The sequence below is a fragment of the Podarcis vaucheri genome (genome assembly GCF_965113315.1).
Source record: "Podarcis vaucheri genome assembly, chromosome: 12".
Lineage (NCBI taxonomy): Eukaryota > Metazoa > Chordata > Lepidosauria > Squamata > Lacertidae > Podarcis > Podarcis vaucheri.
In genome coordinates this window covers 45,864,454-45,877,204 of record NC_138750.1, presented here as the reverse complement: position 1 = coordinate 45,877,204, position 12,751 = coordinate 45,864,454, and the positions used below count along the sequence as shown (strand labels likewise).

Genomic DNA, 12,751 nt, shown 5'->3' with positions numbered 1-12,751 from the left:
AAAACGTAAAATAAAAAGAAAATGAATTATGGTACTACTGGAGCAGCCCACCTTAGGTAAAACCCTGTTGTGGGTCACAGGACTCACCAGTTGAAGCAAAATGGTTTAGGTGGTTGGTATGTTGTATTTACTGCCATTGTATCACTGTGCTGTGTTCAAAATCCAACTAAAGCGTAGGCAAGTATAGATTAGGGCAGAGGCTGTCCATTTGGTCTTTGTAAAACCACAGTGTGGCATCAGAGCATGCTGGCTGACTGAAGGTATAGCTGTGGCACACTTATACACCACAGTTGTCAAGCCAGCTGTCACAACGAAAGTCCCCTTTGCCTCATATTTTTTCTTTCCTTCAAAATATGTGCATTGCTTACTTTCAGGGAGAAAATATTTCAATGTAATACCTTTAGCTGTTCTTATCAGCACAACATGTCAAGGCAATTTCACCTTTTACGAGAACAGACTTGCTGGCCTGACTAATCTGCCATGCAAAACGGTTTATGTCTGCAAGCTGAGATGTCCTTCCGCTGCTGACCCACTGCCATTACGAACGTACATTTTGGGATGTTAGCAGACTGCATCAGAAAGCACACCATTGTAAAGCAAACAGTTAATGTGCAGCCATCTGAAGGCAGACTAAATGTGAATGCCTGTTTTACAACTTTTTAAAGGCAGTTTTGTGACATAGCCATGATACTGGACAGTAGTAACATGTTCTCTTTTGTTTTTAAAGAAAAAGATTAAAACCTGTATAATCTGAAACCTATGTAAAAAATGCCAGTTCCAACAGTATGATTAAAAGCTTCCCTCTTAGGGCTGAACTACAGTTTAAACCAAAGATCCATGGCTGGGTGCTGTGCATGTCATGTTGAGTTCCTTGCAGGAAAGGTTGGCTATACATGTAGTAATAAATAGGCAGATATTATTGCCAATAGAATTGGCAGCTGAGGCTTTGGAGGGAGAACATAAGAAGGGCCTGAATTGGGCCACTTTTCCATCAAATCCAGCATCCTGTTCTTAGAGTGGCCAACCAGATGCCAGCAGGAAACATGGAAGCAGGATCAAACTGCAAGAGCACTCTCCCCCTTGTCTTTGGATCCCAGCTATTGTACTGGTATTCAGAAGCATTACTTGCTCCAGTGGTGGAGTCAGAACAAGCCATCATAGCTAATAGCCACTGATAGCCCCATCCTCCATGAATTTGTCCGACCCTCTTTTAAACCTAACCACTGCCTCCTGCGGAACTGATTTCCATAGTTTTAACCATGCAATGCACAAATACGTGCTTTCTTTTATCTGTCCTGAATTTTCCAACTTTCAGCATCCATGAATTCTAGTGATTTGAGAGAGGGAGAAACATGCATCATTTCACCAGCTTCTATTTCCCCTTTTCCTCTCCACCTTTTCCTCGCCCATTCCTCCCAGGGGAGTCACTCTGTTCCCTAAAACCCTAGGTAACTTTGGCTGCCATTTTCTGTCCCTTTTCCAGCTCTGTAATATTCTTAAGATAAAGGCTCTTAAGAGATGATAAACAAACACCTTAAAAGTAGGGTGGAGGTGCGAATGTTGTGAATTCCACTCACCTATTTCAATCCCTTTGCTTCGCAGCTGCCAAGCAAAGAGATGAGTCTTTGCTCCAAAAAGATCTCACAGCCCTACCTACATGCAGTGACAGGAAGCAACAGGAAATGGACAGAGGCAAGAAAGTGATTCAGCATTTATCAGAATCAAAGAATGTTGAGGGTAAAGAAGAATTTTTTTATATATTGTAATAAAAAAAACAAACCCTGGAAGTTACTCTCTTTAAATTAGCAGGCCCTTCTTTCCCCCCCCCCCCCATGGTGGAACTTAGAGGTGTTAGACAGGGTGTAACTTTCCCTTTTCTACTTACATAATTGCCACAGGGATAAAGATGCTCTTATAAGGAGCAAATCACTTTAAATGCACATTCAGGTTTCCTTGCCAGAATGGTAACAATAGTTGTTTTCAGGCACTAAGAATCTGTGAATAATAAACTTTTGCAGGGGATACATTGAAGCTCTGACCTCCCCTTCCCTCATTGGAATACAGATGCTCATTAGAATATAGAGAGAGAGGCAGGGTTCCTGATCATGTGCAGAGAGCTGTAGATGTGTACAGCTGGATGCTATGAAACTTCTAGTGAATACATGTGGGGCTAAACCATCCCCACACACATTTGTTAGCCATGGATTTAGCATAGCTCAAGAGGGGCAAATATGGTGCCTTAAAGGCTAAGAAATTTATTATAGCCCACATTTTCCCTAGGCAACAGCCTGCTTCATGAGATGCAGTTGAGGAAGAAGGCTATAGCATAAAGGAGCTCATGCCACAATCAGCTGTTGTACCTGCAGTGCCCAAGCTGCAACAAACTGGCATGGCTGTGCTTCTGAAATAACAGGAAAATTAGTGCCAAGGTATGTGTAATATTGGGAAACCCTTGAATGATCTCCCAACTTTCTTTTTCAGCTAAACACTGCTGCAGGGAGAAGAGAAAGGTCCTAATTTGGTCAAGGAAGTGGCATAAGGGCTGGGTGTGTTTAATCCTCCCTGCTCTCTTTTCCTCGTGCTTCCTGGGAGAGAAAAAAAATACAGGAAGAAATATAAACTAGCAAGCATCAATTCTGAGCAGCAAAAAGCTTCAGGGAACGTTAAAAGGCTCCATCCTCATTGCTCCTTCCCCAGTCCAATGAGCAGAGGGGCCTCCCCTACAGATATATTTAGCTAAAACAAAAAACCAGAACAAAACATCAAGAGATCAGTCACAGATCTCTTCTGGCAAAACACATAGTTTGGCCCTGAGTTTCTAGCACACTAAAGGCTTTGCGTCAGGAGTTTGATTCTCTTTCCACCCGTGTCAAATTCCATATACAGACATAACCCGGAGTGCTGCTTCATGCAGAGAGATTCTACTGCCCATAGACTAGCACTGGAGAGTAAATACTCAGTGCACTCTAATTTCATTGTACTGTATCTTCTTGCTGAATTCTGCCCACAACCACCACCAATTCTGCTGGAAATCCTTGTTGGATTTCCCCACCCCAGATAAATAAACTGTATAACAGATAGATTTCTGATCTGTTCCCTGCCTAAACTTCAATTTAAAGAGCCCTCAATTTTACTGGTACTGTACATTATCACCCACATGTGATTTTTTAAAATCATCCATCCCTGAAGATTTCAGTGTGACTTGAAAGTTTTTATTACCATTTTGTATGCTAAAAGGCCCTACTTGGAGTAGAACCAGGGATCCCTGGGTTCAAATCACCACTCAGCCCCAAAGCTGGGTGTGTAACCTTTAGCTAGTCACTATCTTTCAGCCTAGGCTACCTTGCAGGGTTGTCATAAGCAAAGAATTGGGAGGAGAACCATGAACTCCACCCAGAAATTGTCAGATGAAGGGCAAGATAAAAGCTGAGTGGGAAAGAAATGAATTAATTGCTCAGTGAGCCTTATCTGCACTACGCTTTCACACTCGAGCCTCCAATTTCCTCCTTTTGACATTCCTTTTGTCCATCTACATGTTTCCCAACCTAGCATCTGAGATATCTAGCTCATTCATTCCTCCTCTTGTTTTGCTAATGGAAGGAGCAGCACAGTAACTCACAGGCCTTGCTTTTACTCTGGGAAGTGAAATGTGGATTTAGAATTAACCTTTCTTGCCTGGCAGTCAGTGTCACTGTTTTGCGAGCTAGAGTCCAAAGTGATTTGGTTTGCTTTCTTTGCAGTTTATACTGCAAGTCAAATTCTTCTCTAAGCTATGCAGCTCATGGGGGTGAGGGAGCTAAGTCATTCTGGCTGTGTCCATGGGCCCCCATCAAAAAAATAAAAATAAATACATAGCAAACTGAGGTTCTGCCCCCTCCCTAACAAAAGGCCTGTCCCCACTAACAAAAATCCTGGCTACGCCCATGGCTGTGTCTGTGAATAATAATGGATCTGTACAGCTGCCTGCATTTTTGGTATATGGCTTAGGGGGCAGCCATGATGGGTCTCCTGCACTTTGAAATTCACTATTAAACCACTGAGAAGTAGAATATGGTTGCAGAAGGCAAACATGGGGCAGGATATTTGAACTCCTATCGTTTGTTTGTTTGTTTGTTTGTTTGTTTGTTTGTTTAATAAAATGTCACTTGATTGTAGAAAAAAATCTCAAAGAGATTTAAAAGAGAAGCCATGCAGGGACATGCTCTTTTCGATGATTCATTTTTTATTAAGATTTTAAACAAAGGCCCTGCTGCAGCTTACTTTATTCTTTGGCAACACATTCAATAGTGCTGCCCTGGCTTGCAAGGTCACGATGACACACCCATTGGACAGAGAATGCCCTTGGGCTATTCTTTTTGTTTCCTATCTGCACACTTCTATACTGCAGAAACACCGTTATTTTTAAAAGAAAACCAGAAACAATGGATTCGCTGGTTTAAAAACCGGTAACAGGGACATGATAGCTGAAGTTAGTACAGTATCCATTTAATAGTTTCCTCTAAAATAGATTTAGAATGATGGTGCATTTTCTGATCCTTGTTCCTTTCAGTTCCTGGACGTCCTCTTCCATTACAGTAAAGTAGAAAACCAGGAACCTTATATTTGTATGTCTAACCAACATTAAGGAAGTAAGACATCTGGAAGGACTGAAACTCGTAAGTCATAGCTAACCTTTCTCCAGCATTTGAGGAAACTGATCTCAAGAGCCCCCCAAAAAACTTACTCATTTTTATTGGGTCAAAAGAGAAACATTCGAGCTAAGCCTACATACATTGACCTGAGAATAAGTCCCCACTGAACTGAATGGGGATCACTTCTGCGTAGGTTGTGTTGTCAGGCACATATTGGCTAAATGAAGGGGTTTTCAGAAGTAGTAAGCAAAACAAGTAGTGGAGAATGCCTTCTGGCTTCTAATATAAAAGTGGTCTAGAAAGGGCTTACTTCTGAGCAGACATGGTCAGGATTGTGCTAGTTACAGGTTTTCTGCCGACTTGTCCTATGGACAACACAGCTGTGTTCACACTCCTGTTTGCTGTGCACTTGCTGCATTTTCATACATCAAATGATGTTATCCAAAATGCATGTGTATCCTAACAAAATACAGTGGTACCTCAGGTTACATACGCTTCAGGTTACAGACTCCGCTAACCCAGAAATAGTACCTTGGGTTAAGAACTTTGCTTCAGGATGAGAACAGAAATCGTGCTCCGGCGGCACGGCAGCAGCAGGAGGCCCCATTAGCTAAAGTGGTGCTTCAGGTTAAGAACAGTTTCAGGTTAAGAACGGACCTCCGGAGTGAATTAAGTACTTATGAATAACTTTGCATAGGGTAAAAGGCATTTCCCCACCCTATCAATGCCCCCTGGTGTGTCTACAAACAGAACGGAATCTGACACTAATGAAGCTGTGCTGATGTGAACAGCTGAGGGGAAGGGAAGAGCTGTGAAGCACATGGAGATGGGGAAGCAACTTCACTGTGTTCTAAGGAGGCAACATGAATACACTCCATAAGACTGAACCCCCATTAACAAAAGGCTTCTCTCTTAGCACAATTCCATATCTTGCTTTCACTTTGAAGTCTCAGCTACTCCTAACAGCAATAAAGCTTTAATCATCACTTCTATCAGTTTCTATACTGAACTTACAGTAACAAAGAGGATCTCTTCTTACCAATTACCTCCACAAAAGGAGGACATTCACTTGGCACTTGAAATTTAATTTATAGCAGTACTTACTGATTTCCTTCCATTCAAAACTGCAGGCAAGGATTGTGTTGCTGATTTGCAACTGAAAGTAAGAAGTGAAATGTTCAAGGGAGAAAATATATATGTGCCATTTTAAAGCCTTGGGATGGTCTTTATTGTGTAAACAGCCAGTGATTTTATCTGGATGCTGCTGAACTGGAGGTATAAATCTATTCTTCAAAATGAGTCATAGTGAATCATTAAGTTTACTGCTAGGGAGCTATTATAGATTATAGATTAGGACAAACCCAACACTGAGTCCTGCAACAGAAACATACGCAGCATGGAATGCACTAACAACAAACCAGTTTACTAAATTGTTTTCATAAAGAGTTGCAAATGAATAGATGTAATCAAATCTGTAATCTTATCCTGCAATTCATATTCTACACTTCCCACCACCACAAACCATGGTGTATTCAGGGAAGGACTTACTGGGATTGAAGTCCAGTCCCCCCCCCCCTCCAAGCAAGACGGAATAATGTAAGCCACAATAACAAGGACATTATGTGTTAGATTTGCTATATAGCTTGCTTTTATAATCCACATTAAACTGTATGTATAAACTAAATTTATGGATTACTAATTGCTGTGTTTTAAGATCCTAACTTTCCTTTTTTGAACAGAGGAAAGATCAGAATGGGGCTTTCAGACCTCACTGCCCCACACCAACATGTGCTCCTAGCAGTTGGGGGGCCTTTGGGCATGATATGAAATATGATGCAGGGGATTGCAGATGGCGGAATTAGAGGAAACTATGGAATTGTTATCAGAAGATTGATTTCCATTCCATAAGTGGGATGAATAAGCAAACATGAGCAATTTTCACCCATGTTTCCATCAGAATTCTTCAAAATCCCTGTTGAGGAACCAAATCTATATATTTCTATCTTTGGGAATCCACATGGAATCAAGCTTTAGAAGGCAACCGAGATGTCTTTTCATGGGAAATTGACTCTTCCTGGCCACAGCTGTGAATTTCTAAGGCTATGCTTTCAGCTTTTGGGAGAACTGATACTGCTTTAAAGACCAGCATGCATGATTGCCAAAGTTCTTGTCTGATGCCCCCTGCTCAACTTGTATATTTTTATGCTTACAAAAAAATACCCAAGCTTCTCAAAAGGGAACTCAACTCTGTAGCAGCTGGCGTTTCCTACTGCTTAGAGAAATGGGAAGCATCACAACACATTTTGTAACACCATCTGTCTAGTTTTCAAAGCTTGAGCAGCTGTTAGATAGGGTTTCTAATTGTGATGTGGAAATCTGTGCGCAAACCAAACCTGCAATCAAGGCAATCCACTTAGAAAACCTTGTTGAATAACTTTTTTTAAGCACCTTTCCTCAACCTGATTCCTGCCAGATGTTGTTGAACTACAACTCCTGTCAGCCCTAGCATGACCAATGATCAGGGATGATAGGAGATGTACTCCAAAATGTCAGGGGGAGGCACCAGTTTGGGGAAGGATGCTTTAAAATGTCACAGTCATTTCCAAATCAGTGTTCCAAGCAGCAAGCTCAAAATTCATATCATATTCATACCGAAAATGGGATGCTTCCCATTTGGCCAACACAGCCAGCATGTTTATACTACAGATTTGGTGATAAGAAGCAATCTCATAGCAGCATTGCTGATTAATCCTGCTTGACGAACTATTTGTGTTACTAAGTGCAAACAATGTTGTGTGAGTAAAACCCTGCTTTTGGCTTATTCACATCTCAGGAGATAAAGTGATAACATAAAAAAGTCCTAAAACGCCTTGGGCTTATGCTGATTCTAAGATGGTCATGAACTATTTTTAAATTTGTACTTAACAAAACATATGCTAAGCACCAGTTCCACACAGCTCAGCCCATTATTAGAGGCCATGGGACTTGTAGTTCAGCAATATCTGGAGGACCTCAGATTCTCCATCCCTAATTTAACTGACAGAGGGAAATTTGCAAGGCTTCTGAAAGGAGAACAGAGAAGGAGGTGGCTTTATGAATCACTGGAAATCTAACACAGTCATCTTTCCATTCAGCATCAGCAACTGTCCTGGGAACATCTGATATGATCATAGAGACAAAAGAAATAGATTTTTTAAAATAGTGTTTTGTTTAAAATAACCCCACATGTATTGTGTGATCTGGAATGGAAAAGAGTTTGTGTAACCACAAACTAAATATATCAGAAGGCAAAGTCTCTACCATAGCTGCAAGCTGTAATACTTGTTTCTCGCCTTCAGAACAGGCAGATTTAGCTAATTCCACGGCTTGACTTGAGTACATGCTTTGTACCTATAATGGGACAATCACAAAATAAATCCCCTTGGATTATTGAGCCTTTAATAAGTTTTTGGTTATTTGGGTAAAATAATTCATCCTCCCTTCCTCCCTACTTTTTCTCATTAAGAGTGTGTGTAAAGGATGAAGTGGAAGTCCTAACCCACAGTGAAAATTATGGGAACATTCAGGGTGAATTTGGCTAAGAAATTGTTTTAAAGGGATCCTATGTCTAGAAGGTTTTGGGTTTGCTTTTTTTCGTGAGGAAAGCTTAAATGTGCTGAGAGTGGCAGAATCCATCATTTTTTACCACTGCACTACACCATGTGTGGATTCCCCCCCCCCGCAATACCCTAAGGCTAATAATGGGTTAAACTGGATCTCTTTTTTTACCTCTATACATTTTCTACATTTTCTCCTTAGAGGCATTCTGCAAGATGAGTTGGGCTGAGATCTATAGTGAGTTTCCAAAGTCCCCCAGTAATCCGCCCTCTGTTTTAACTGAATGCTAATGGGTGGTACCAATGACTAAGTCAATGTCCTCCACCCTGCCTCAGTCAGATGGGCGTCTGTGGAACTGAAATAGAGGACAAAACATGGGTTTCTCAGTGTTCCAATGGATACAGGATGTATAGAGTTTAAAATGAACTGTTTACTCTAAAAAGAGGATATCTTATTGGTGACTGGGCTTCAGTTAAGAGACAGCTTATGCTCAGATTCCACTTCCTTAACAGGTATGGGCCAAAGAGGTTCCCCATTCCTCACCTAAGGGTACATTTGATCTCCAAAACAGCTCTTTTCAAATACTGTACTGGTGGAATACAGCCAATCACTGGCCTCATTACAGCCACTGAACATTATACCACTACAGCTTGGACTCAGCATTGGACTGTCATTAGAAGTTCTCATTTTTTAGAAAATTCTTCATTCTGATGAACCTTTCCTTTTAACCAAAATATTGCTTTTCATAACACTATTGCCAAGGAGCTTGGTGAATGTCTGACGTGAATCTGATTTATAATTATTCTTCCAAGTTGTCAAATTTTTGAAATATTCTAGTTGAAATGGTAATTCAGAACAGCTTTCATCTTAGAAAATGCAGGACAGATTACCCATCAGTTTCAAAAGATGAACAGATATGGACCCTGATAGATCTTGATGATGGCAAGCTCTTGACCAAACTCTTATGGCAGCATGACATAAAATTCCATTGTGTTTTGCCAGCCAAAATCGTCTATTTTTGCCTAGCATCCTAGGCAAATATGTTTAGCATTTCACTATGTATCAGTGCCAAACTTTCTGGTGTGTTTTCAAGAAAGGAATGAAAACACCAGGCCACAAACTGCTGCAGTATATTAAGTGCTTGGGAGGATTTCTTGGCATCATCAACAGATCTTAAAAATCACAGAAATAGTGGCATGTGGCAGTTAATAACAAAGTTACTACAGTATATGCGACGCCCAAGCCTAGGAGATACTGTATTTACTCAAATGTAATGCACACCCTTTTTTTGGACAAATTACGTTGCGAAAATTAGGGTGCACATTAGATTTGATGGTGCATTTACATTCGCCAGCAAAAACCTTTTTTGGTTCCAAGGTTTTAAAAATTGAGGTGCACATTAGATTCGATGGCGCATTAGATTCACATAAATACAGAAAATAACTACAGTGGTACCTCGGGTTAAGTACTTAATTCGTTCCGGAGGTCCGTTCTTAACCTGAAACTGTTCTTCACCTGAAGCACCACTTTAGCTAATGGAGCCTCCTGCTGCCGCCGCGCCGCCGGAACACAATTTCTGTTCTCATCCTGAAGCAAAGTTCTTAACCTGAGGTACTATTTCTGGGTTAGCGGAGTCTGTAACCTGAAGCGTATGTAACCTGAAGCGTATGTAACCTGAGGTACCACTGTATACAACCTTTGGAAGACATCTGAAGGCAGCCCTTTATAAGGAAGCTTTTAAATATTTAATGTTTTATTATGTTTTTATATGGTATGTTGAAAGCCGCCAAGAGTGGCTCGGGCGACCCAGTCAGATGGGCAGGGTATAAATAGTAAAATTATTATTATGGAATAGGATGTCCCCAGGCCCAGCTACAGCTAGTGTCAGGGAACTGACATCGTAGCCAGAGGCGGAGGCAAGGCTCCCAAGTGATGCTGGAGAAGGGCCCAGCAGGGAGAGAGGCAGCTCATCAGCAGGGGAAGGAAATCAGCGTAACACCAGTGATAAAGGGGGGCAGATGGGGGAATCGGCGAGGGGGCTCCAGGACTCCTCACCGGAGACCAGCGGGGAGAGCACAGGTCCTCTGCTACCCACACCCTCCCTGCGCAGAAGACTTCCACGCAGGGACAGTAGGAGGAGACTTGGCATCAAACAGCTTTTATGCTGGAAAAGGTTTAAGAAACGCCCACTGACGGATTCTGCTAGCGACTGAAACAGCCACGAAGTGAAGGGCTGTCCAGACAGAAAAGGCTTAACCAGGGAACCTAGCCAGGAGTGGCGGCAACTTACGCACGAGCAACCCCTATTACTATTACAGCTAGCAAACTGATATCGGGAACATAATGGTCTCTGGTGTATGACTTTTGCAGGCTGATGGTAGGGCCTTTTGATAGTAGTTTCATTGCTGCTCCACTGAGCTTTTCACATGCCCTCACAGGGCTTTTTGTAACAAAAGGAATAGTGCAAGTGTAGATAGGCTGATGGATGTTCAATGGGTTATGAACTAATGATAGATCTAGGTTTAAACATGAGCAGCAGCAACAACAATTTTATTATTTATACTCCGCCCATCTGGCAGGTTATTTTAAAACTAAGGGGGAGTTTCATTCAGGTTGAATTTATGTTAAAGTGCGGTATTACTGAATTTAGCTATTAATTGTTAAAACATAATTGATCACAACAACTAAACTTTTACAGTGACTACAGTGTATTCCAGAGGCTCAGAAACTGACAATATTTTATATATTATTCCTGACAGCTTTTAAATCAATTTCACAGGTTGCTGAACTTGTGGTTTTGAATTGGGAGCTGGCAATTATGCAGTTCTGCTTTCTATAGAGCCCCATCTACACACCTGACAGCTCCTTTTGAACTTCCCTTTGTGTTCTCCGAAAGCCACACCATTTCCCTTGCTAACATTGTAATGTGTGACTATAAAATCAGGGGGAACCTGAATGGTCCTAAGAAACCATAATCTAAATTTATACAAATAACTGTGCAGGCAATGCTGGAAAAGATATATAAGGGAGGAATATGTTTGCTATTGCAGTTACAAGGAAAGGCAAACTATTATTTTAAAGTAGAGAGGAAAACTGGACAAGGGTATATTTTCTAAAAGCATTGTGCATGGAATCACTGCCTAATTTATTATTGTAGCTGTTGTTGTTGCTGTTGCTGCTAAAGTATTACAAAATAATGAAAGTATTAAAGATTAATCAGTTGTTACACAATATGTAGAAATACCTGCCTTAAGCCATAAGAAAAAAATTAAATATTAGGGCCAGGACTTTTTTTCACCTGGAACTTGCCAGAACTCAGAATGGCAATGGTACCTACCTGAGAGGTACTGGAACTAAGAGAATGAGGGAGGTGTTCATGGAGAGTTCTGGCACCTCTTTTTCTAGAAAAATAGCACTGATTAGGGCAATACCTTTATTAGGCCAACCAAAATATCAGAAAACTGCATGCAAACATTTGAGTTCTCCAGAACTCTTCATAAAACTAGATGGTAAACAAAGCAAGTGCCTGTACAATTTTGATTAATTTATCAGGTTCAACAAGTGCTAGAAACTGATACACACACACTGGATATCACACAACTTTTGGGGTGTCCTGGTTTCCACTTTTGTAAAATATGGCAACCCTAATTGAATGTCTTGCCCCCTGCAGACATCCAGATGTGCATAGTAGCAGACTTTCAGATACGTCTTTTTAGATTCTTTGGAGATATCACATTAGCAAAAATGCTCATTGCTGTTAATAGTGTGGTGCTGTTGGAACATATGCCTTCTAAGGGGTGCTCTGTCATTAAAGATTTATGCACTTTGTTCTTGTGGGAATTTGTCTTCCAAATTAGTGCGTTATTGTAGTGAGACCCTAGAGAGCCACTGGAAGTTCAGATTACACACTACTAGGCTAGATATACCAGTGATCTGACTCAGTATAAGGGTGTTTAAAATTCTGTATCAATTGTCACTTGGCAGGATGAGACAAATGACTAAGCTAACCAGGGATGAGAGAGGTCAAGGGGAAGTTTGGTTCTGAAAGAGTAGTACGTCAATGGCCAGGGATGATGAAAGTTATAGTTCAACAATAGTAGGGCCTGCTCAATTATCATGGACTTGAATGTGGCTTTTTAAAAGAGAGTTGTGAGTATGTGCAAAGTGCCTATTCAATGTGAATAGAATCAACTTTTGTCTTTAAAAAGTGGATCTAGGGATATGGTTCGGTTCCTTTTCCCTATGACAAGAAACAACCTTAAAATAGAGACTCCACTTTCTAAATTCCTCCATTGCTAGAACTCTTTACCAATCCGCAGAAGGGCAGCATCTCCCCTTGTTACACGACTACCTGCTTACTAGAGAGTCTTTCCTAGGGCAAACAACTGGGAGTCAGGAAGGAACCTTTCCTGATCTACTTCAGATCACCCAGAAATTCCAATGTACCCTCTGTTTTTCAGCCTGATGTGAAATGAAACCTGTAGGAGTGAAGAGAAAGAGCGTGCCTCAGGCTGCAAGTCTAC

At 41.1% G+C, this 12,751-nt stretch overlaps 1 protein-coding gene and 2 long non-coding RNA genes across 4 annotated transcripts in view; 1 reads left to right on the top strand and 2 right to left on the bottom strand.

The window, feature by feature from the left end:
- The window catches only part of LOC309515699 (integrin beta-1-like), a 46,875-nt gene extending 40,697 nt beyond the window's left edge, over window positions 1-6,178 (top strand). The window contains exons 15-17 of one of the 2 annotated variants that reach the window (XM_082193785.1): window positions 1,603-1,737; window positions 4,550-4,655; window positions 5,762-6,178. In XM_082193785.1, the coding sequence (XP_082049911.1) occupies window positions 1,603-1,704 (102 nt within the window). In that variant the 3' untranslated portion in view covers window positions 1,705-1,737; window positions 4,550-4,655; window positions 5,762-6,178. Of the gene's footprint in view, window positions 1-1,602; window positions 1,738-4,549; window positions 4,656-5,761 lie in introns of those variants that run through there. The other variant, XM_082193786.1, reaches the window with a different exon arrangement.
- Window positions 1-12,751, bottom strand: part of LOC309515719 — a 60,476-nt gene that overhangs the window by 19,394 nt on the left and 28,331 nt on the right. The window lies entirely within an intron of this gene.
- Window positions 7,872-12,715, bottom strand: LOC309515728. The gene is made up of 3 exons (XR_014212636.1): window positions 12,580-12,715; window positions 11,566-11,629; window positions 7,872-8,021 (listed from the first exon to the last, which is right to left on the bottom strand). It is a non-coding gene; the product is annotated as an uncharacterized lncRNA (long non-coding RNA).